The sequence below is a fragment of the Cygnus olor genome, chromosome 3 (genome assembly GCF_009769625.2).
Source record: "Cygnus olor isolate bCygOlo1 chromosome 3, bCygOlo1.pri.v2, whole genome shotgun sequence".
Lineage (NCBI taxonomy): Eukaryota > Metazoa > Chordata > Aves > Anseriformes > Anatidae > Cygnus > Cygnus olor.
The window spans coordinates 34,934,573-34,959,366 of record NC_049171.1 but is presented as its reverse complement, the minus strand read 5'-3'; the positions used below and the strand labels follow the sequence as shown (position 1 = coordinate 34,959,366).

At 37.7% G+C, this 24,794-nt stretch overlaps 1 protein-coding gene across 5 annotated transcripts in view; it reads left to right on the top strand.

The window, feature by feature from the left end:
* LOC121066996 (pleckstrin homology domain interacting protein) overlaps positions 1–24,794 on the top strand; it is a 115,501-nt gene that overhangs the window by 54,379 nt on the left and 36,328 nt on the right. For 3 of the 5 annotated variants that reach the window (XM_040550887.1, XM_040550886.1, XM_040550891.1), the window contains 5 exons: positions 8,655–8,783; positions 13,860–14,085; positions 17,028–17,165; positions 18,201–18,384; positions 19,342–19,465. In XM_040550887.1, the coding sequence (XP_040406821.1) occupies positions 8,655–8,783; positions 13,860–14,085; positions 17,028–17,165; positions 18,201–18,384; positions 19,342–19,465 (801 nt within the window). The remainder of the gene's footprint in view (positions 1–8,654; positions 8,784–13,859; positions 14,086–17,027; positions 17,166–18,200; positions 18,385–19,341; positions 19,466–24,794) is intronic. The other 2 variants (XM_040550890.1, XM_040550889.1) reach the window with 1 other exon arrangement.

Below are 24,794 nucleotides of genomic sequence, written 5' to 3'. Positions count from 1 at the left end.
TTTAAATATAAACACATTTTTTAAACAAAGTAAGGACTTAGACTTTCGTGTTTACTTTACAAAGTGTTAAAAAGCTTATTCAAAGGTTTGGCTAGTGTGGTGAGTGTGGTTTCTTCCATCTGTATTAAAAGCAATGCATTAAAACAAGTATAGTGTTAAGCTGAATTGAAAAGTGTCAATTTGCTAACAAGTTAAAGTTTTTGCAGCTGCAGTTACAATGCCAATTTAGTAGTATGTGATTTTTGTCCTACTCATCCAAAATGTCAGCCCAGAAGTAATTTGCTTGAGATTTTAGGCCAAAGTCTGGATTTAACTGCATAAACATAAAAGTTTTATTTTCCTCTACTGTTCTTATTTTTTAATTGACAACTAAAAGAAAAATGAGGACAAAACTTTCATCCTTGGGGTTCAGAGATTAAAGGATAGAACCTTACTACTAGAACCTTACGTAAATAGTTGAGAACCCTTTCAGGAAAATAAATTACTCTGACTTTGCATTATATTGCCACATCAAAGCTTAAATATAAACTTTCCCCTTAACAGGCACATTAATGGGTAACGGCAACTCTCAGGTTCCCGGTATGGAAAAATGTTACAAAATACTTAGATATACACCATTGCTGAACATACATTGCATACAAGCATTAAGGTGCTTCTGTCACTGGAGCTAAAGAACTTGTAGGTTGATCTTACACTTATGTACTCAGTTGGAGGTTTGGAAGGTATTGCAGAAGTTGATTATTCCCATCCCTCCCCACACCCCACCAAAAAAAAAAAGGGGGGGGGGTGGGGACACTTGTAATGGTGTAAAAACACTAACGAAGCTGTGAACTTTGTAACTATTGAATTATTTGGGTTATGACTTCTTTTGCAAAGCATTGAGTATCTTTATCTATCTTACCAAGCTGACCAGAAGCTTGGTCTGGCTTCTCTAGCCAGTTTTGATGGGACAGTATCTGTTCTCTGAAACAGAGAAATAAAAAAAAAAAAAAGCAGACCTGTATTTGTGAGAAAGCTGGCCAAGTTTTTTTTTAGCCTGACAAAGATCTGTTCCTTAGCATGACCAACTTACACATTTTTCACCACAAATTAAAGTGGAAATATTCTGAAAAGGGAGAAAATGCAAATGCTTCTTTATACAGTCTTCAGCCAAATGTACATAATGCCTTTCTCAGTATTATTTTTTGGAAGGAAAGGACTGTATATTGTTACCTTGGAATTAATTATCAGTTAATTTAAAATTTATTTTTAATGTCTTTACATTGGCATCTGGTACATGAAGCTAGGATGTTACGGAACTAAAACTCTATATGCATTTTTGAAAAGCTGTATTGGTTATGTCTGGGTGTTGCTGAAGTAATAGTTATGAAGAACAAATGTTTTGCTTCAGTAGATCTATGTGTGCCTACAGTTGAGAATACAAGAATAATCCAGCAACTGCTTTTTACATTTAGAGGGTTAGAGAATGACTAAATTTCTGATAGCACTAGAAAAGTTAGGTAGAGGAAAGCATGTTGGAAAGGTCTCATCAAGGAGCAGTCCTGTCTTCGCACCTTATTTGCTTACTACTTCACTGCAATAGCTTCCATTAGAGTATGTTCCAACTGTTTATGCAGTGAAGTATGTAATGCTGGCATATGATGAAAAGAGTAAAATTTGTTTTCACCAACTTATTTCTATGTTCATTAAGATATTCTGACCAGTCTTAAAGTTTAGACTCAAGCTCTTAGTATCTATCATATAGTGTAGTAACGAAAAAATGTGGCTCTCTTTAGACCTTAGTTTTCTTTCTCAGGTTGATTCTTCCTTAAGAAGCCTTGGGCTGAGGAAACTAAAAATTGTATTTGATATGCTTGTTTTGAAGGCGTTCTTGGAAATCACTTAATTTCATTCGATTGCCTTTGAAAACATTTGGGGGAGTAGAATCAGCAGGCAGATGTTAACCTGCTTTGTAAAGCCACCCTCTTTTGGTTAAATGATGATAATAATGGTGTAGCTTTGAAGTGCTGCTGCTATTTCAGATGGCATTGTAAGAAAACAAGTTACTCTTGTAGAAATGCAGGTATAGAATCAGTAAATGTAGTGATATGTATTATACATTAGTTGTATTTAAACAGTTAAGCTTGTCTTTGAAATTGGAAATGTGTACTGTCATGCACCCAGTGAGACAGCTTGAAGCAGGTGGATACACTTGTAATAGCTTTGCTTTACATTCACTATATGAAGTTATGGTTGTGAATATATGCCTTTTCATAGCCAGGTATTAGTTAATTTGTGTATGCCAGTCAACGTAGATAAATGCTTTACATTTAAAATATAAAAGCTCAGACCAGGCAGACATTAGGAAGCAAGGACAAGATTGCTGAAGCTAACATCTGAGGTTTTGTTTCCACGTCTGCAACTAGCTGGTATATAAGAATGTGAAGTTGTCTGGTACTATTCCTGGTTCCATGCATTTCTTTCCAAGTGGGTCCTTAATTACTTTTGGAAGATATTTGGTAGTCATGTGGCATGGCTCTTTCTTCAAGCTTTTACATACTCCCCAGTCTTGCTACACATACTATATCTTTTGAAAATTTTCAATAGAAACACTTTCTCAGCCTTGATCTCTGGTTGTATTGTAAATCTATTAGAAGCTTTTAGTGTAAGCAGTGATTAAAAGTGTCATACGAAAAACTTGTCCAAGTAAAGCACAAGTTCAAGCATCCCATAAGAATTTCCATTTTTTAATTTTTTATTTTTTTTTTCAGTGGAAACTGTTGAGAGTGTAATTTTGACGCTCCTTGAAGTTAAAGGAGAGTCTGCTGCACTACTTGATGCAGTGATATTTGTGATATTTTTTTCCCCTCTCCACAGTCTCTGTACCCTTTCTTATACATCTCGTGTTTTTATATAAATCAGTGAGAAAACTTGGGAACCACTGTGGAGGTGACAGTAGTAATGCATTCGATAATGGAGGTGTTGTCAAGCTTTTGTGAATTTGGCCAGACTCCCCAACCACTCCCAAGATGGTTTAAATATTTTGTTACAATTTAATCCTTATTTTGTTTAGAATTTACTGTGTCAGTATTACAGCATCAACTGTTTCAGGTGAAAAGGGTTTCTTCCTGCAAATTGTCAATCAAGCAGAGGCTACCAACTTGTGATTCAGATTTTTCTGCATGCTCCTGCTTCTTGAGAGAGCTGGTTGTTGACTATGTTCTTTGTTTTTAGTTTTGTGTGGTTACTTGAGAGATTTATAGAATCAAGGAATGGTTTGGGTTGGAAGGGACTTCAGATCATCTATTTCCAACCTCCTTTTACTAGGCAATTCCTATGCTGTGCCTCGTTATATCTTTTTAACATAGTGTTTTTCCTACCCTGTCTTCTGAGGTCTGGTCATTATTTTGAAAATGTAGCGGACAGTTTCATCTTACAAAAGAAAGCATATTCTTTCACTGATCTCTGCAATGTGATTCATTATTTTGTAACCCTACTTTCACTTTCAATGCAACCTGATAAACTCTGGTGTTGTCATATCAGTTACAACGTTGTTTCCTTTTCACTAATTAGTAAACTTGGATTGCCTACCTAGTAGCTGTTGACAGCTAGTTGATTTTTCAGCCTACTTGAACTTTAGCCTAAATAGCATACCAAAAAAATTGCAGAAGAACAATGTGGAAGATCAGATTCCATCCTGGGCAGCTCAGCAGTGGGCTCTGTACATTGCTTGTTTCCCAATATGAGGGGATTCTTTTGGATTTATGTCTGAAAAGGCATACCACTTGCTCATAGGGACAGCCTGGTGTAATCTACAGCAGTACTGGAAATTTAAAGACCAGTTATTTTGTGTGTTGTGGCCTTCATAAAGTCTGAAGAGAACTCCTGTTTTGCTGGGATTATATGGGACTGTATTTTTAGATCAGGTTTTGTAGTGACCACATCTGAAATACAGAACGACTTCAAATAAGATTTTAGATGCAACATTTTTGAATTGGTCAGTCATAGTCCTACTGAAATGTTTTTGAAATAGTATGTGAGAGCACATAAGGATCCTGAAGAGTAAAGCCATCATCATGGTCCCAGTAAAAGCCAGTACTGAGTTTGCAGAATGTTTATGAACAAACATTTCCTTAAGAAAAAAAGAAATTGTAAGTATTTTGTAGAGCTTTATATAACTTCAGGCAGCCATAGGGCAATCTCTCAGATCTTTTCTTGGATATGTTCATCTTTGAAGACACAGAATATTCCTGAATAGAATAGATAACTGATTGGGATGGGATTCTAGGAATATGGAAACTTTTCACTCTCGGTTAAATTACTGTCCTGTCCTCTTCCTACCATTTGATCTTTTCTTAGAGTTCTGGAAGCAGTATAGAAGCCCTTTTTTAATTTTTTATTTTTTAAACTGGCTTAAAGAAAAAATTAAATGTTGTTTTCCACTCATCCAATGCTGCAGCAATCTCTTCTGACTTTGTAGGAAGTCTGTAGATATTTTTTTGGCTTATCACGGGAGCATGCTGCGATCAGAGATTGCTCCTTAAAGTGAAAGAGAACCTAAATATGCAGGGGACTTCAAAAAAGCTGGAGACTGACTCAGTGCAAGCAGCTATCATGCACTTTCAGCAATTATGAAAGAGATTATTCGTTTTAATAATAATTAGTTGTCTTTTTTTTTCTATTTTCAGAAAGTTGCTCTAACATACCAGCGTTCTGACTGGTAGAATCTAAATTTTAGTTTTCAAGTTTGAGTGCTGTTCGTAATTGATTTTCACGTGTTCACATACATGTAAGTTGACACGCTCTCTTCCTGCTAGAGGTCTCTTTGTACATGCATTCGGAGCGGTCCTCTTCCCTAAGTGTCCGTGTTAAGAGGCTGAGCTCTCAGGTTTTTCGTTCTCGTGCTGAGTGAAAACATTCTTCTGTAGCTGTTGCAGTTAGGATTTACTTCTCTTGAACGTGGGAAGCAAAGATTTTTTGTGTCGCTTTGGAAGAGCTCTTTCTTATTGCTGTCTACTTATCTAGCTGTGTGTGTGCTTTTTCTTTCTTGTCTGGATATACTTCTGGTGTGCTTTAGGATTATAGTTTTCTTTTTGTTGTTGCATTGTGTGTGATGCATTGCAATGAATACACAGTGATCTTTCTCTCTGTGTTTCCAACTAATGGCCTCAATCTCTTCATGTGAAGGAAGAAAAAGTATCTACCTCGGGCTAGAAAAGACTTAGTTCACCAACTTTTTTAAGCACTGCTGATGACTTGTGTTGGAAGGTGTGATAGAGGTGCATAGTACATAGATAGAGGTGCATAGACCCAGTTCCAGTTTTATTTCTGTCAGTAAGTCCATTAAGTTATTCCTAATAATCTTACTACGTTGGTGGCCTACTGAATTTTGTCCTGTTGGCTTCTGATTACTTCAGTTGATACCATTTGTGCTGTGTCTCACATCTGGTCTTAGTAGATGATTTGCCAGTGCTCAAAAAGAGCAAAGAGCTCATCAGCAAACTCTTATTTTTTCCATTGTCACTAATAGAAACACCTGGCTTAAGGAACTTCAGTAATCACGTTCTTTTATCTCTTTATATCTTCTCAAAACCAGTAACTGTTATTCTTTCCTTAGAAAGCCTGCCTACTGTGCAGTTCTCCTACTAGTCACGGTCTGTGCCACTTGAACAAAGTTTTCAGTGCCATGTCATGGCTGTGAAATCTAGCTAGGTTGAATGAATTGTATTTTCTTGCTATAAAAAAACCAGTTAATTTACTGAAGGAATTCTGCTGAATTTGGCTGCTATACTCTACTCTATGATTCATTCTGCATTTTACTCCCTCCCACTGCTACCCCACGTGCTCTGTTTTTTACTCTCCTTAAAAACTAGTTTTTAAGTTTTTCATACCACCTACTTATAACAACTCAAAAAGGCTTGTTATTGCTCCAGTCTCTCTCCCTCTGTAGATAATACTTTTCTGTTTTCATACGGCAAATTGTTTTCAAGGATCTAAAATACTGTTTTGTATAGTAGTTTCACAACTTTATTCTCCTTGGTTTAGGAACTTCAAATTCTTCAAAACTGAGAGGAAAAGAAGAGCTACCCTTTTTCTTTCTCTTAACCAACATTCCTCTCTTTGTGACTTTAGTCTTCATTGTATAGCATCACGAGTTCTTTCCTGCTTGTGGCTGAGGAGTCCGTGCTACTAGCTTTGCTAACAGCAGTGTCTTAACACGCTCACTTTTGGGCAGTCATTACTTTGTAGGGACAGCTCTGAATTAACTTTTTTGTTGTTGTTGTTCTGATGGGCAGCCTCTTCTCTTTACTACTGATTTCCTCTCATTCAGCAGGGAAAGGTTCCAAACAGAATAAACAGTTCATCTTCTTCAGGATGTAGTCTTCAGAGAGGTCTTGCATCTTTGATTTAAAAGGGATAGGGTGGGGAAAGCTTCATTTTTGCTCAAGACCCTCATCTAGTTTGCCAAAGTTATAGCTTCATTGATTTATTTCAACCTTCCCTTTTGCAAGTTAACATTTAATTTCTGTTCCAAATGACCAACTCCTGTGTTATTATTGAAGACATTCCATTGTGAAGTATCACTTATTAATCCAAAATATTTTTGTTTTTAAAAAAAATCTACTGGTTATCACACTCTGGCAGTGTTTGCCCTTTAATTTTAATAGCAATTATGTCCTGGAAGCTTTTCTCTAACAAGTAGTTATATACCGGCCTTGAGGGGCTGTACTAAAAGATTTGTCCTTTCCAAAAGCATGTTTTACACTAGACTCTGGCCATATTTAGAATAAAACTATTTACACTGTACTAATTAGTGAATAGTAGATCACTGTATTTTCCTTTACATAAGAAATAAATGTCATCCACCTAACACTTCAGTCTAACATCTGGGAGTTTCTTAAAAATGGTCTATCTGAGACATGTCTTGCAGGGAAGGATTAAAAAGATCTGTCATCTAAGAATCTGATTTTTTTTCTTCTGTTTTTAATTTTTCCCTTCACCATGGTTAGCAAATAGTTCTTTACATGGCATGACTTGTTTTCCTTGTAAAGCAAGTCTTCACATTGCAGGCTCTGAGAGGACCCTGAAATTCTATTTACAAAAAACTTTAATGTTAGGAAGCTCGATGCTTTTCTGTTTCTTTTGTTGGGGGAAGGGAAGGGTATTGGAAATCTCTATGTAAATACTCCTTTTCCAGGTTTTTACTGTACATTTGTAAAGCTTAGTCTTCGGCTGAAGTTCCTTCCCCTTTGCACCTGCCTCCCTACACCGTCTCCCTTTAATAAGATGAGCTTTCTGCATTCAAAACACACCACGAAGTTGTAGCTTTGCCTTGGTTGTTGGAGCTTGCTTAGCCTAAATAAATTCTGCATTCCTAGCTGTTGTGACGTTAGTGTCATTCACTTGGAGCTCTGGTTTTATTTCCCATCTTTTTCTGTAGGATGCTTCTATTAAGAATCCATTCCTTCTGGAGTAATGGGCAAAACAGAACATAAAACTCAGATCGGTTTATGTTCCTTTTTCCCTAATCCAGAAACTTTTATGGAAGCTACCTGTAGTAAGAACAACCTCTGTCACATAATGGAAAGCAGTGGTGTAGTAGGTGTAGCAGCCTTTACCAGTGGGGGTGCGTGCAGGGGTGTGGGTGTGGATGTGCTCTAAGACCGGGGGCAAAGACTTGGACTTCTTGTCTTAGTCTCAGCCTGTAAGATAGTGAGGACAGTGCTTGCCTCATGGGATTTTTGAGGCTTAGTTCATTAAATTTTGAATGATGGCCTCTGGAAGGTGCTGCAGAAGTGCACAGTGCTACCGTGTGCAGGCTGAACACCATCATTTTTTCTGGCAGTATATGGGCCTGCCACAGTTAGGGAAAGCTTTTTTTTTATTTTTTTATTTTTGGTTCTGCTTTAAAGAAAATGCAAAAGTGCTTTACTGGGGAGAATAGAAAGGGGCTTTCTGAAGAGGTGCTGAAGACATGAAAATTCAGAGTGGTGATTGGTCACCTCTGCTTGATTGACAGGTTGCAGGGAAAAACAAAAACCCCTTTGTTCTGGCTTAATGGAACTGGAAAACAGAAAATGAGTATCAGGTAAAAATTCCTTTTTTAAAATCTTTGCAGTTCTCCTATGAAAAGTGGAGTTTTTACACAAATCCAAACCTCCCCCACTCCAATAAATTAGGAGTAGGAATTCCAGAAACAGGCAGTTGCTAAGTTGTGTAATGTGGGTTGTCTATGTCAGCGCGTTTTGTAGTGGGCAGGTGTCCTGAAACACCACGACAGCCAACCTTAATGGGCTAGCTTAGCAGAAAGGCAGAGGATTGAAAGGGTGTAGTGACTAAAGCCCTGAACTGGACCCAGCTCTCTGGTTAGGTTTATTAGCAGGACATTCAAGGGGAAGCTTTTATTTTCACTTCCTATACTGTGCCTGCTTTGTGGATAAAGTCTGTCAGTTTCTACTACTATCAATTTGGCATCTTTCATGAGCATTATTACAAAATTCAATGAAAAGTGAATAGTTCAAAAAAGTAAACTATGTTTTAAAGTAACTTCCATCTAGCAGTATACTGTCTTGCAGATTTTATATAAAGTTCAACATCACAACAAATTTGAGAATCGTGAATGAAAACAATTTATTTCTGATAACTTAATTATTTTGTATATTGATGTATTTCAGATTGAAGGACAAGGACACGGTGCAGTTTTTGACTGCAAGTGCTCTCCTGATGGACAGCATTTTGCATGTACTGATTCTCACGGTCACCTTCTGATTTTTGGCTTTGGTTCCAGTAGCAAATATGACAAGGTACAGTACAAGATGAATATCAGAATGTTTGTCTGTTTTGAATGCATTTGTGCAAGCTTTCCTTCAGTGCTTCATCTCAAGAGCCTGTATCTCAACACATTTTTCAGCCATGAATACAGGATGTTTCAGATTCCTGTTGTTGACACTGAGTTTTCTTTCTCTATCTCTTGTTTCAAGCTACAGAAACATGCTATTTTGCATGGGAAATTAAAAAATAAATAAAAACCATGCAGTCACTGTCTCCTCTCTTAAGTGAGGTGAGATGGTTGCAAGTGTCTGCTAATGGATCCACATGGATAATGAGTAAACAGCATTAGAAATGAAAATAGTTAAATATTTTGCTTTATATATATTGGTTCCTAACTAAGACAGAAGATGGGTGGACATGTAATAGAACTAATTGCTGATACCTCTATTTAAACGCTGCATAGCCTGAGTGACAGTTATTTACAGTACATGCACTGTATGTTCTAGTTAAAAATTTTATGTCTGCTAATGTATTTCTGCTGTCATGGATGCTGTGGTGTTTACACAGCAGTGTTCTACTATTGCTGTGTAGTTAAAATATTACATCTTTATTCTTAAGTCATAATCAACATGGTCTATTCTAAGTATGGGTGTCTTGTAACAGACTGTCACGACAGTGAAGATTTGTAGTGTTTAGTTTAGTTTGTTTTTTTTTTCCCCCTGTTGATGAGCATGCCCTTTGAACTGTACCAGTTACACAGTTTGCAGTGCCTACAAGGTCCTTACTTCTTTTACCACCCAGGAAAGAGGTGATATGTCTCTCCTCTCCCTCTAAAACTTAAGCAAACACACCTACTCTAGGATTCTCATATCTGCATTTTCATAGCTGGTACTTGAAGGTTGTTGATGAAGTGCTGGCTTCTGGATCTTGCCTCCTCCTGCTTGTGGATCTTTTGACTCAGACTGGCCTTGAAATCACTGTGGCAAACATCAGTGTGGAGGGGCCTGAAGGAGGGAGAGCAAAAGCAGTTTTAATCTTTGTCATGTAAACCACTCTATTTCTTTCTGTAGTGTTCCAGCTCTTGTTTTGATGCCCATTACAGCAGCATTTTATACTAGGATTTTTTTTGTCATGTTTCTCAACTATAACTTGAAGTACTTGGCTGCTGTTGCTATCCCTCAGCTATTACTACAGTTAATTCACCTGAGCATTTTCCCTTTCGTTCCAAAGACAGTGAACAGGAGCAAAGATACCACAAGCAAGGAAAACGGGCGCTATTAGATCAGTTTCAAGGTCCTTCCATCTTTCAGTGTCCTTACTCTTCTAAACTTTAAAGCCTGTTGTGATGGAAAGGGTTTTCTTACTATATTGATGGACTGTTTGAGGTTTCTTTTTCTCTCCAACCATTGGTTTCTTTTTCTCTCCAGTCATTTTGAAAGTGCATAGTCCTCTGCAACTCATAAATGCTGAAAATGAAATTGAAACCAAGAGCCAGTTTATCTTTGCTGTGATGGACCAGGGTTCTCCTTTATGTAGCCATCTGAAAACTTTGCTTGTGAGGGATTGGACCTGTTTGAATAAAACCAGTTGGTTTTCACTTCTTGAACACAACAGACCCTTTGTTCTCTTGGGATTTTATCTGCGGTCTCTAAAAAAAAAAAAAAAAAGGATTATTTTTTTTCAGTTATTGGATGATTTACAATGATTCTCTCCAGTTACTACTGTGCCAATCCCGTCTTGACCACAGAAAAAATTGGAACAAAGAGGATTTACCTCTCAGTCCTAAATCTCATCTTAGAAGTTACAGACCTCTTCCTTGTCTGATTCCATCTCTTCTTTCATTTTTGTCTGACCTGCTTTGTAGAAAAGGTAACTACAGGTGGGTAGGTGCTGGAGATTTGGTGCTCTGTTTTCTGATGTCCCACCCTCAGCTCCTTGTTCATTTGTTTCCAGACATCTTGTGAGAATACGTTCTGCTAGGTTGTGCGTTTTTTGGCTTTAAAGTGGTTTCCATGCATCTCGGAGAATGAGCTTTACAAGAGAAAGGAGTATGATAACCAATCCTGTACTCTTGTATTTGTGAAGTGTGCTCAGAGCAATGATTCTAGCTGAGACCACGTTAGTTTTGTTGAGAGAACAGGCTCTTGATTTTCCCTGTAAACATTTTTTCATGTTGGGTTCAAATAGTATCTGGCTTATAGTTGATTGGAACCACTGTCCAGGTTTCCCCTTCCCCTTCCCTTTTTTCCCCCCCTCTTCTGGTATGATCTTGGCTGTGATGGTGTTGGGGTGATGGTGTTTCTTTTTCTCTTTTTTGATGGTACATGTTTTTGTGGAGTAATTCTTTGTGAGTCGAAAAAGGACTATGCTTGTTGTTTGCTTTGAGCTCCTTCAGTATTTGACTCAATTAAGGGAATTGTATGTGAGCCAGTCTTAACTGAGATTTCTGACTGGGTGAAGATCATCAGAGGTGAGTTGAGCTCACTGTCAACAGGCCACACGCACTTCAGAAGTCCATGCATAGATGGAAGCTTGTCCAAAAATGCATAACTGACCTAAAGATACGTACCTTTATGTTGATTCTGAATATTGCATTGGACTGTATCTCTGAGCCTTCTAAGGCTTTAGTACCTATAGACTACACAAACCACAGTTCCCTGTTTCAAGTTCACTGCTCCTGTGTGGTGCATTGGTGCAGTAGTGGGGAAAAACTCTTTGCACTTATGTAGGTGTGCCTGGTTGGAGAAACTGGCGATTATGAATGTGTAGTGTTGTTACTGAAGGACGGTCTGTTGGTAGAGCTCTGACCTTGTGGAAGGTTTTCCCATAACAGCAAAGCTGGGTTTGTAAAGTCAAATGTACAGAGGACTCGTGTCCCAGTGGTGGTTTATCTTCTTTTTTGTAGTGGATTTGCTCTCTGATAGTATATCAAGAAACACATCTGTTTGTTAGTACTTCTAACTGTCTGCTTAACGTATGAGCAAATGAATATAGCCATTTAAGATTCTCTAAATCATGTAATTCTTCTGATTTTTCTGTGGACCTGGAGTAGCCTGAGGGATGAGATCTTTCCTGAGGTTCCAGCAGGGACTTCTACCTGACAGTAGTGGAGTTCTACCTAACAGTTGGAGTTCTACCTGACAGTTGGTCTGAGCCTGGGTTCTCCATGAAATGCCATTCTTATCTCATGGAATAAAAAAATAGTTGTTTACTCTCTCTACCATACCAGTGCAGAGTATACAGGAAAAATAATTGCAAAGAATTCCATCTTGATCTTGCACCAGAAACTATCGTGCTAGGAGAGGAAGAAGTTTCAGATCTCCTCTTTGATACAAAGTTTTGTAAGCACAGGATGTAGACAGCACTATACACATAAATCACAGCATGTTAAAACTCACAGTCTGTGCAATTATGCCATTGGATTCTCTTCTTTCTCAGTATGGGAAGTACTTAATAGGAAAATGTGCACTGAGTGAAAGTAACAGATATTCTACCGTTACATTTCTGGGCAAAAACCTCAAAAAGGACTTGTATCTTTATCATATTGAGCTAGCTGTTTGAGCTGAAGGAACAGAGGTGGTAAGCAGGCTTTGACTGTCACTCAGACACATGAAAATGTTTGCATCTTTCTCATTCAGCCTTTGTTAACTGAGAATCTGGCAACAGTACTTCTTCCGCTCAGGACTTCCTATTGCAGTAAGATGTCACTTTGTGCACATGCACTTTGTAAGGGTAACCCTGAAGTAATTTTTTTTGCTACTGCATCTTTCCGTGCATCTTCCCAATTTTCTTCCTGGTGGAACTTCTTAGAATTTGTGTGGGGTCCAGATCCAAAGATTCCTATGACTTTATTTATTAATTTATTAATTCACATCATGTCGGTGCACGTAGGCACTTTCTGATTTTGTAACTGACATGTTTGTGGAAATCATTCTTTCCTGGTCTTCTCACATCCTGGACAAGCAGACTTAATGTCATTGAGAGTCTAGACCTCTGAGCGTGATTTAAATGTTATAACCTCTGCCAGCCTGATTTCTACATATCAAGTTACAGGAAATTGTGTTACGAATTGGTCATGATAGAGCATGCTCTTCAGACAACGCCGTATATTCTACTAGAACTGGGGCATTCCTCTGACTGTTCTAAAATACCTGTCTCTTAACAGCTAAGACAAGATTTTTTTTTTGATATCTCTCTGCCTTGGGTCATTTGTTCAATCGTGTTTATTCTGCACTGGAAATCTAATTTGAGTGAACGATGATTTCATGGCTTTATTTTCACTTGTTTAAAGTTAAACTGAGTATGTGAGCTGCCAAGGGGTTTTGCTTGCCAGTAAGTAGTGTTGGGATGTGTAGTACATGTTGCAGTTTGTCTTCTGTTCTCTTTCTCTTTTCTCCTTGTGGTTCAATGTCTTTCTGATTGCACAATGTTGAGATGTGTGTGCCAGCAAGGGATAGTGCCATAAGCCTTTTTACATGCAATTTGGACAAAAGAATTCCTCAGTCTTCACTGTCAATGGAAAGCCACCTAGAATAAATTGCAAGCAGGTGGACTGAAAATAAATAATTTTGAGCTTGAAGAATTCAACTTTAGTTCAGCTTTATTTTCTCTATGGGGACATTTTCACATATCTAGCTTTATAATAAGAATATACATGTTTGGCTTTTGGTGCTAAAATATTTGGCAGTCACGCAATGTGATAAATATTTTCCTTTTTCTCTTCTTCCTACACCATAGCTCATAAGTCTGTGACACATTTTTCATTATCAGATGTATATACATCAATATATGTAACCTATTTAATATATCTATGCTATGTTCTGCCAAATGTCTACAAGTAGTTATATATTGCCCCCTTCCTCTGCTCTTTAAATGCTCCCCACCCTCAAACCTGTGGGTTATTCTCCTTGTGAGAATATAGAAAGTGCATACTAGGGGGAAAAAAGTAATTTACTTTTCCCCTTGAAAGTGAGATGAACAGATCAGTTTGTAACCTTGTTTATGCAAAAGTGACCATCAATAACATTGTTAAAAATACTTTTGGCAGTTATCTTCTGTATGGTTTTTAATAGGTTCTTTAAAAAATTACAAAATGACTTTGTTTACAGATAGCAGATCAGATGTTCTTTCATAGTGATTATCGGCCCCTTATCCGTGACGCCAACAACTTCGTCCTGGATGAACAGACACAGCAGGCTCCACACCTTATGCCTCCCCCATTTTTGGTTGATGTGGATGGCAACCCTCATCCTGCAAGGTATCAAAGGCTAGTTCCTGGTCGTGAGAACTGCAGGGAGGAACAACTTATTCCTCAGATGGGAGTGACATCTTCAGGTATGGAAAACTTCAGTTCGGTACACTGTAGCCTATGCAGTTGCCTACAGGTGCTGTACATTCTCCCTCTCACTCTGTTCTTTTTCTTCATTATTGGGACTAGTCATTCACATAACATTGACAAGCTTGACACTGATTGCTTGTGATAGACTATTTTACTTACAGTGTTGTCATCCATCAAGTCAGTCCTAGCTGATGGTACAACATAAGTTAGCTTGGAGCTCGTTTCATTATTGAAACAGTAGATGATGTTGAGTGAGCTTACAATTGATCTCCTTGGGGTAAGACTTCCTACTTCAAAAAGCCTAGGAAATAGACTGATCTTCCACAGATCAGTTGGAATGGATAATACCTACAAGAAGAGAAAAACAAGAGGACACCTGAAACATGCAAAATTTTCTTCTTCTGTAGATGAAGACAGTCATTCAATATAAGGTTTGCTTTGAGAGCTCTCAAGGCTTGATGAGAATGCAAAATGTAGGACATTCCTCTAAAGTCATATTCTCCATGTGTACTATGTGTGAGGAACATGCATACTATGGGCCAGTGGCTATTGGAAACTGCTTAAATATGGTCCACGTGAGTGGAGATATAAAAAACAATGCCTACTTATTACATTTTACTAGTTCAATATCAGTATGAATGAGCAAACAGCGACTGGTGACAGTAGCTGTAAATGTTTTCAAGATAGGCATTGTTTAATATTTGGATATCCTTGAAAACATAGGAAAGCTTTGTGCACCTGTAAATAGTGGCTTATGTATATTGAAGTCTGTGGTATATCAGATGTTCCAGGAAAGTTAACTGTCAGTGTTGTTCCCAGAAGAGATGTTTATCCTCATTTGTAGACCTGAGGGTGACAAGTTGCTGAATATTTACTTACATAATCATTTTTAAGGAGCATTTCAACATGTCCTCCAAAGTTATAGAAAGAAAGGTTACCTGAGAAGCATTTATAAGAAGGAAAAAAGCCTTTCTGGTGAACATATGCCATGTTTTCTCTCTTAAATTTTCAGCTAATGCCTTTGAAGCAAAATTAGAGTTCCAAGAAATGATTTTACCTCATTGCTACAGTTGCAGCATAGAGCCATGACATTCTTCAGTCCTCCAAATCTGAAAATGTCCTGGGCATGTTCTCCAGTATAATATCTTGAAACAAGTCAGACCGTGTACACAGACTCAACAGTATTAAATTTAATGGTGACACATGAGTGCCAGATGATGCCCATAGCATTTTGTTTAATAGCAGGAAGCCATCAGCAGGGCTGACAGAGAGATGGAGAGACAAAGGGTGTTTGTCTACATCTTTACAGTTTAGCAACAGTATATGCAGTCTTATACAGAGCTAAACTGTGCTGGTGTATTTCATATATTCCCCTCCACTAACGAAGGTTCTTGCTCTCAGAGACTTTATTGTGGGATTTGATGGATCTCCCTCAGAGCACTGGCAATTTATGTCTTGTCAAGAAGTTTTCTGTAGGGGCCTAGAAGAGTAGGGGGAATTCAGATAATCTTGCTCAATTTACTCCTTAGATGTTACCTGAAGATCTTTTAAACCAAATATGTAGGAAAAAAATCAAGCTTACACCAGTGTCTTTACTATTTGATCTGTTTGAACTTTGAATTTGTGAAGGCAACATTTCAGAAGCTAGATACTTAAAAACATTCCTTTTGTCTAGGTAGTAGTTTCTTTAAGATCATTCTTGGGTTATTTATAGTATTTCCTATTATTTTTGTGAGACAGTATGTCTGCTCATAAGATCACCAAATAAATCTGACTGCCTTACTATACAAGTCAGAAAACACCCAGCTGTGGTTGTACCAGAGTTCATTCATTGATTTCAAGGTTCTGCTGGTTTGGGGCAGTTGACTTCAACTAAATTAACTTTGAAACTCTGAGAGCATTTAAATATTTACATTCTGTCTGCATAACATCATCCTTTAAGAAATGGCTGCTTCCTTCTAGCCATAATCAAAGGTGTTTATTTCACAACACAATTGCTGTAGTATCTTGTTCTTGATCTTGCAAAGTTTATACCATATCTCTTTGGAATGATACTGGGAAAATAATTTGTGTAGCTTGTTTCTTTGAACATTGTCGTCCCTCATTACAAAGTTTTTGGAAGTTCTGCTTCTATTAACAAGAGTTTCCTTCCACTCCACTCCACCGTGTATTTTGTAATGAGGTATCTGACTTTCTTTTCAAATCAGTGCTGTAATCCTTGCCTTTTTCTCCCATAACTTTTTTTTGTGAATATAAAAAGAGGTTTTGCATTGTTTATGCTTACATGCTATCTCAAAAGATAGTTTGCTGCACTGAAACAGTACTGTCAGCTTGTAATCCTTTCTTTTAGAACTATTTCCAGTATTTTACTCAAGAGACCTGCCTTAAAGGAGGTTTCCTGGATTGTTCTATGTACCAAAGAAAATCAGTATTACTTACCTGTGTCATCATTCTGCCTCCATGGAACTCAGTCAAGCATTCTGACTGCTTGCAGTTCTCTAGTGTAGATAATACTGTTGTAATTCAGTTAGACCGTCTTGATGTAGTTCTTTCATTTAAATTTTTACCAAAGTGTTTTATGGTGCATTTGAGGCAGGCAAAGAGCACATTTGGACAATTTACATTGACTGAGTTGACAACAGTTGTATTAAGCTTCTGTATCTTGTTTGCACTTGATAAAATTTAAGCCTTTATCAGTAGTTATGTGCGATCATCTTCACCCTGCTCCAGGAAACTTAACGCTCTTGATATTAAGAAAAAGTTGTTCAATTTTATAAACAAGAACAAACACACAAAAAAGATGTTAAAAATATGCTTTAGCTAGTACTTAAGCATGTGATTATATATTCTACTTGCAAATTGACAAGCTAAAATAAGTGAACAGTTTGTGATAGAAGGTTCTTCAACATTTTTGTGTTATTGTCTTGTGTCTTTACAGGATTGAATCAAGTTCTTAGTCAACAAGCAAATCAAGAAGTTAGTCCGTTGGATAGCATGATTCAAAGACTTCAGCAAGAGCAGGATCAGAGACGTTCTGGGGAGGCAGGAACTAGTAGTACCAGCCGGATAAGCAGAGGTAAATTACGTAAGGAGAGGGTGTTCTGTTTTTTCAACAGAACCAGCTGACAATTGCAAATGTAAATCGCATATTATTGTGCATGACTTTGTTCAACTACTAGAAAGTAGGTACAGGATGACAGAAAATCATTCAGTTTTCCCATTTATTATTTTTTCTTCTGCAAAATCTCAGAATTATAAACATTACAAATTTATCTTTCTTAAAGTTATTGTATGCTCGCTCAAGGAACTTGCAGTAACTGTGTTCCCTTAGACTTAACCACTCTGCTGCTTAATCTGGAATTGGTCATTTGTTTGAGGGAAACCTGAATTGTCTCAAATAAGAAAATAGGGAGAAAAAGGGAAAGATCAACTTGTTTCTCAGTACAGCTATTCCATGCTTTAATATCTTGCAGTAGATTACGGGGTAGTCTTCAATGCTTTCAAAAAAAAAAAATATCATGGTTGGGAATCTATCCAAGTAAGTAAGAATAATGTATGTGAAAAGTGTGAAAAAATGTTGAAATCTTTGCTATAATTGTAGATGTTTGGAGGAACTTGGATGTTTTGTTGTTGTGGTTGGTTGGTTGTTTCTAGTACTTCTCAATGTTGTGGCTTTGGGTTTTTTTGAAGGTAGAAGATAGTTTGAGGAGTATGTGAATGGAGTGAGATAGCCCACAGTTCTATAAAATGGGTCCAGAGTGCATTAGCACTGGTCAGCTTCTTGTAAACATTTTCAAAAGCATTTTTAAACAGCAGTGAACCAATGAGATATTTGCTTCACTTGAGTGTTGATGCATCTGCTCCTTTTATTTATATATATATATATATATATATATATATATATCTTTTAATGGTGTACTGCAGCCCTATACATATTCCAGTGTGCACATTTTAGAAGTTATAGGAAATGCTGAAATAGTTAATTTAACATTTGCCTTCTTCTGAAGTAATATGTTAGGTAAAATACTTCTTTTTTCTTTCAAGTTTTTCTTTTTAATTGTTGCCCGTAAAATTTCCATTTGAGTACAGCTATCACTTCTTGACATTTTAGGATCTGTAAGTTCCACCTCTGAAGTTCATTCACCCCCAAATATAGGATTAAGACGTAGTGGACAAATTGAAGGTGTGCGTCAGATGCACAGTAATGCACCAAGAAGTGAAATAGCCACTGAACGGGACCTTGTTGCTTGGAGTCGAAGGGTTGTAGTGCCTGAACTATCTTCTGGTGTGGCCAGGTAAACATAGGCCCAGTTTGCAGTGAATTTTAATTTGGTGAATTTTGTTAAATTGAACGGTTTTGAAAGTCACGTTGTCACAGCATTATTTGTGTGGTATTTACCTGTTGTCTGGTCTCATAATTCTTACAAAATCTGTTTGCACGTCACTTGTAAAACCATCGATTTACACAAGTCATGCAAATAAAAAATAACCATTTAATAAATGACAGAGTAATTTAACTTGTATATGCAGTGGAATCTAATTGCCTAAATGTTTTCGGATTTGTGGCTTAAGGTTATGGTATGTTTTAACTGCATTTGTTTCTGACATTTTAAACCGGAACACTGACACATGGCATTAAGTGCCAGAGATGAATTTTGATTTTTCAAACCTGAAATAACTTTATTTTGTTCAGTTACATTGTCTTGTGATGAATACTTATATCAATAAGGCAAAAAACCTCTACTAGTTATACTCAGACTGCTCTAGCTTTTTGAAACAAGATTGAAATTATTAAATAACCATGGGTTTTTGTGAATGCTTAAAATTTTGGAAATCTTTTTAAGAGGGACAGTTACTGTCCTAAGACACAATGCTGGTGTATAAACATGCAGATTTTCTTTAGATTTAAAGTTGGTATCTTGTAAATAAACAAGAAAGAGTACTTTTCAATTATATTTTAGATACTCTGTGAATATTTCTCAAGAAAATTGCTTTCGAATTTAGAGTCATGGCTTTGGGAATAGTTAAGTCAGATGTCCTTTGAACAGAACACAACCATGTATTCAATCCTTGCCACTTGAAATCTTTCTTTGTTCAGAAAGGGTATTTGAAGCCAAATTCTGTCTCTAAAGAAAGAAACTACTGTTCAAAGCACGTCATAACCATTGAACATTTATTCTGTGATTTGTAAGAGATTCTGTCAGTGGTAGTGTTTTTGCTTTAAAGTTAACATCTTAATTTTCTATTTTCAGTAGGCAGGAAGAATGGAGAACAGCAAAGGGAGAAGAAGAAGTAAGGGTGTATCGATCAGAAGAGAAAAGAAAACATGTAATGAGTCACATTCAGAGAGAGAACAAAATACCTACTTTCTCTAAGGTAAATAGTCATTTGTACTGTATCACAGTAAGAAGCATAAAAATAAATTGAATTTCTTAGGCCACGTGAATTTATATTACTCTTCTCAGTTTTGAATTTGAAAAACGGGTACAGGAATTTGTTTACCTCTCCAGATTGAGGACACATGTTTATACTGATGTTTCACTATGTTCTAAATAAATTGGGATTGCTCTTAGAAGCCCCTGAAGTGGGGACCCTGTAAATCTAGCTTTGGGAACAAGTTTTGCTGTAGGCTGGCTGTCACTGTTGATCACTACATCCTAATGCTGTTATCTACTGTTCGACATGCTGTTCTGTAGAAAGGTTCAATAAAAACTTAAGTCATAGTTCTTTAATTCATTTAAATACTTTTCCCATTACAAATAAAGATGTAGGTATTTATTTTTATGGGATTTTCTAAGTCATGTTTTTTGCTGGATCTGGAGGGCATTTTTCAAAAAAGAGGAAAACAGGATAGATAAAATAGATAGAAGGGAATGCATTGTACTAAAAATGAAACTGTCATCGTAACTGACTTGATGTTTTCATATAACGTATTAAAAATTAATCTTACATCATTATACTGGTAAGAAAATAGGAAGGATATACATTCCATATTTACAAAAATCTTTTTATGTCTTGTTTATTAAAACAAATTTTTATCTATGCATCACATGCATATCTGTGCTTTTCTAGCCAAATAACGAGCCAGATTGTGTAATTTAAGAAGTAAATGTTAAACAACTTTGAAAGGAGAACCCATGCTTTGGCTTTTGTAGTACGCTTACTCAAGATGAGACTTTTCAACCCTTAATTAGAACCTTAGTAAAATTTGTGCCTCCAAGAATGCCTGCGTGTTGTCTATTGAAAAGTAAAAATCACAGGATTCAAGGTGAAAAATTTTAAGACATTTTTAAAATTAAAAACAAGTGCCCTAGATTTGAATGATTTTAAATATGAAAATATTTTTATTTAAATAAATATAGCTTGTTTTATTTATCTGCCAGTTTTTGTACACAGAAGTGTGAAGCTCTTTGTCCTTTATTGTTTTGTACGTGGCCGTGGCAGAGTCAATGGGTGGGTTACCAGGGTACCATAAACATGGTAACTCTTTCTTTCTCTCAGGAATAATAGAAGAGGGCCCTCACAAATTCAGATTTTAAGAAAGTTGTTTGTTGAATTGAAGGGATGTATTTTGGTGTTGAATTACAGACTTTCTTCAGTGTATTTAAACAATTGCATTGCTCAAGAGTTTTCCCCTTTTCTTTAGCTACAGCTCAATTAAAAAATCCTTCCTGCTCTGTGAATTCCTACTAGCTTACCCTTAAATTTCTCATTGGGTTATAGTTCTCCTAAAATATCACTGGGACATAAAAATAGCAGAGTAGACTAGTTGGTCCAGCATTTCAATTTCAGCAATTGCTTTTATTACATCTTTGAAACAAAGAAAACAAACTTAATGTGGATGTTCTTTTAAAGAACTTTCCTCAGGTAAATTTTTTTTTAGTCTCCTAAATTTAAAGGCAGCACTGAACTCTTTGGATTCCCATATTTTCTTTGTGGATCTTTGTACCCTTAAAATCCTAAAGAGTGGAAGCTAGCATAGGAAAACCTTTCTTCATTTTCTTATGTTGACCCAGAGAAGAGTGTGCCCTTCGTTTATCTCTGATCTGAAAGATCTCTGATCTGGATTCTATGCCCTGAACATAAGGTTAAGATAACTTGGTAACAAATCCTTCAGTGGCTTCCCACCTTTGTTCTGAGGAAATAGAAAACAGTCAAGGTCTCTGCACTCGAGTGTGTGACTACATTTTCCATACAGTAAGTGTTGGTGAATTCAGTAACTAAAGATGTTTAAATAAATCCTTCTTAAACCATAAGGATATGTGATAGCATCGTCGAAGAGAAAACTCATACTCTTAATTCGTTTATTCTTTCTTAAAGCTCTCTTTTTGGAGGACTTGGGTTGGTGAGAAGCTTACTAATAATTAAAATTCCTTGAGATAAGTCCTAGAGGGATTTGGAAATGAGTACGTATCAAATGATATCATAGAAACATAGAATGGTTTGGGTTGGAAGGAACCTTAAAGACCATCCAGTTCCAACCCCCTGCCATGGGCAGGGACACCTCCCACCAGACCAGGCTGCCCAAAGCCCCATCCAGCCTGGCCTTGAACACCTCCAGGGATGGGGCATCCACAGCTTCTCTGGGCATCCTCCTCCAGTGCCTCACCACCCTCAAAGTGAAGAATTTATTCCGAATATCTAATCTAAACCTACCCTCTTTTATTTTAAATCCATTCCCATTTCTCCTATCCCTACACTCCCTGACAAAGAGTCCCTCCCCAGCCTTTCCGTAGGCCCCTTTTAGGTACTGGAAGGCCGCTGTAAAGTCTTTCCGGAGCCTTCTTTTCTCCAGGCTGAACAACCCCAGGTCTTTCAGCCTGTCTTCATAGCAGAGGTGCTCCAGCCCCATGATCATCCTCATGGCCCTCCTCTGGACTCATTCTAATTCTTTGATGTCCTTCTTGTGCTGGGGGCCCTAGAGCTGAACGCAGCACTCCACGTGGGGTCTCACGAGAGCAGAGTAGAGGGGGAGAATCACCTCCCTCACCCTGCAGGCCACGCTACCTTTGATGCAGCCCAGGATACAGTTGGCTTTCTGGGCTGCAAGCGTACATTGCCAGCTCATGTTGAGCTTCTCGTGAACCAGCACCCGCAGGTCCTTCTCCCCAGGACAGCTCTCAATCCGTTCTCCACCAGCCTATATTTGTGCTTGGATTGCCCCAGCCCAGTTGCCGATGGCCTCCAGAGGGCCCTGCCAACCTCACTCGTTCTGGGATTCTGTGAAATAAAAATTGCTTTATGCACTAACAGCTTGGGGGTATTTTATTTGTCATCAAGGGGAGAACTCAGTCAGTGAAGAATGTTAAGATAGAGTAAAGTTTTATATTGACAACTTCAGTAATGAAAACGTATCTCTCCAGAAAAATAAGAATGGACATTCATTACAGACAAATTTAAGTTCCAGAGAACTGGTTCTGGTTGGGTAGAAGCATTTAAATAGCCTATCTAGTCAGTAATTATAACAATTACATAGACAATTTGGCAAACTGATGTTTCTCATCATAATGTTTCAATCACAATGTTGGGAAAATCATATACAGACCCCCCAAAACACCAGAATTTCCTTTCTTTGTCTCAAAGAGGCTGTGAGCATCTGTTGATGTTGAGGTTCTGTTACTGGACACGTTTGTGACTCTTGCCATTTGACTTGCTAGTAAAGGCTAATTCCTGTTGTCTTGAGGAAAGAGGAACAACTCTCAGAGAGTAGATCCTGCTGGTGAAGAAATGCTATGAAATTTTTCTAGCTTTAGCTTCTCAAAATTACTGTAACCCTGTAGAAAATCACAGCAAATCTGTGCTTCCTGGTAGACTCAAGAGTCTTAAGGACAGTAGAATTCAGTTCTCTAATGTGGAAGTTGTTCAGACACCAGTGAGCTTCCAGGGTATCAACTGATCCTTCATAAATGGTGTTAACAAGTCCCTCAGCTCCATCCAGATGACACATTTGTCCCTTTCAAATACAGGGAATACCATTACTTGTATTTCACAGAAAAACTGTTTTGACAGGAGCTGTAATTTCTAATGTACCTATAGATGTGCTCTAATATTGAATGGAAGCCTTGGATATGGTACAAGGTACTTGTCAGCATGTATGACTTCATCAAAGTACACAGAGAGAGAGAAAGTGATGATTGAGCCTCAAATCATAGGTAATCTTGGCTTTATTTTCAAACTTCCCATTAGAGTTAAGAGTGCAATTTGAAGCTCTTTCTTCAGGGTATATACTGAAAAAAGAAACCTGTCAGTTGTGTTTCCTCAGTCATTGTTGCAGAGTTTGGTGATGGATTCCATTTTGCCAGAAAAGCTTATAATACCTCCTCTTTCCAGTCAAACCTTCATACTCTATCCTACTGCCACTCAACTACCACCGAATAAATGAGAATCTGCCTGACCTACAGCTTCTAATCATGTTTTGGTAAAGCTGTGTTGAGTAGGAGTGATGTTAAGTTACATTTTTTGGCAAGATGCGAAAGATATATACCTTTTGGTCCCTTTCCTGGTCCCTGCTTGAGCAGGGCAGCTGCACAAGAGCAGCTCCAGAGGTGCCTTCCAACCTCAACCTTTCAGTGATTGTGTCATGAATACCAATTTTTTTAAAATTCTTTTTTTGATACTGTATCTTTCCCAAAGCAGTCTTTTAGGCTTTGGCATCACCACAATGCAATATGTATACAGTGATGTTACTTGCTTTGATAGGCACTTCTGTGCGGGAGTGATTTATTTATTTTTTGTGAACCTCTGAACTGCCAAAAGAGAACTCTTTCCAAAACCAAACAGCAGTGCAAAGCACCTCAGTTTTTCAGGGAATCCATAGTTCCAGTGTAAGTAGTGTAAAGCTATATTTATAATAACCATTTGAGAAATCTTACTTCTGAGTAGAAGTGTGGGTGTACAACTTTAGAGGCTTTATTTCTAGAAAGAAGACAAAAATAGTGTAGTTGTAATGTAGCTTCTGCAAAATGCATCCTTGCTATTATAAACAGTACTGGACTGGTTGGTTTCATTGGGTTTATGTGATCCCATTTGTGTTGTCTGTGCTTCCTCACGCAGCGTTTCATGATGCTAGGAGCTGCATGGGCTTTATAAAAAAGCAGTGATTCCCAGCGAGTATTCTATGAAAGTAGCAGAAGCAAGTTGTTGTAATGTTGGCTTTTGTGTCCTGTCTGCTTCAGCAATCAATCTTGAGAGCTTGACAAGAAGTGAGCAGCCCCAGAAGGCTGGGGGGCAGAACATACTGTGTGGTGGGCTCAGCAGCTAGTCTTAGGGCTGCCTTAAAGCTGTTCTGAGTAAGGTCAAAGCAGCTTGAGGAGATCTGCAATGTGCTGCCAGTTTGAATCCAGAAGAAGGAATGCCCCAGGTTTCAAAAGTGTGGGCAATCTTGAAATGCTGATTACTTGAGCAATCCTGATAGAAGTGTCTTCCAGTAGCTGTGCTGTCAGCTTTTCAGGAAGAGGACACTGGTGACTTCCCCAGTTTTCAGTGGACAGAACAAAAGAAATAGAGATCTCACTTTTGAGAGCATAGAGCAGTGCGTGTTGGTCCTATGCGCTTTGGTGAAAACTGTAGTGTAATTGCACAGATCTGTCCAGGTGAAGAAGCGCAGTCATTCCTGAAAAAGGCATGCATCTTTCAATGTGGAGAGTGGGGGAAGAGCTGTAACCGTCAGTCTTCTGCATTCAGCTTAGGAAAACCAAATCTTAGA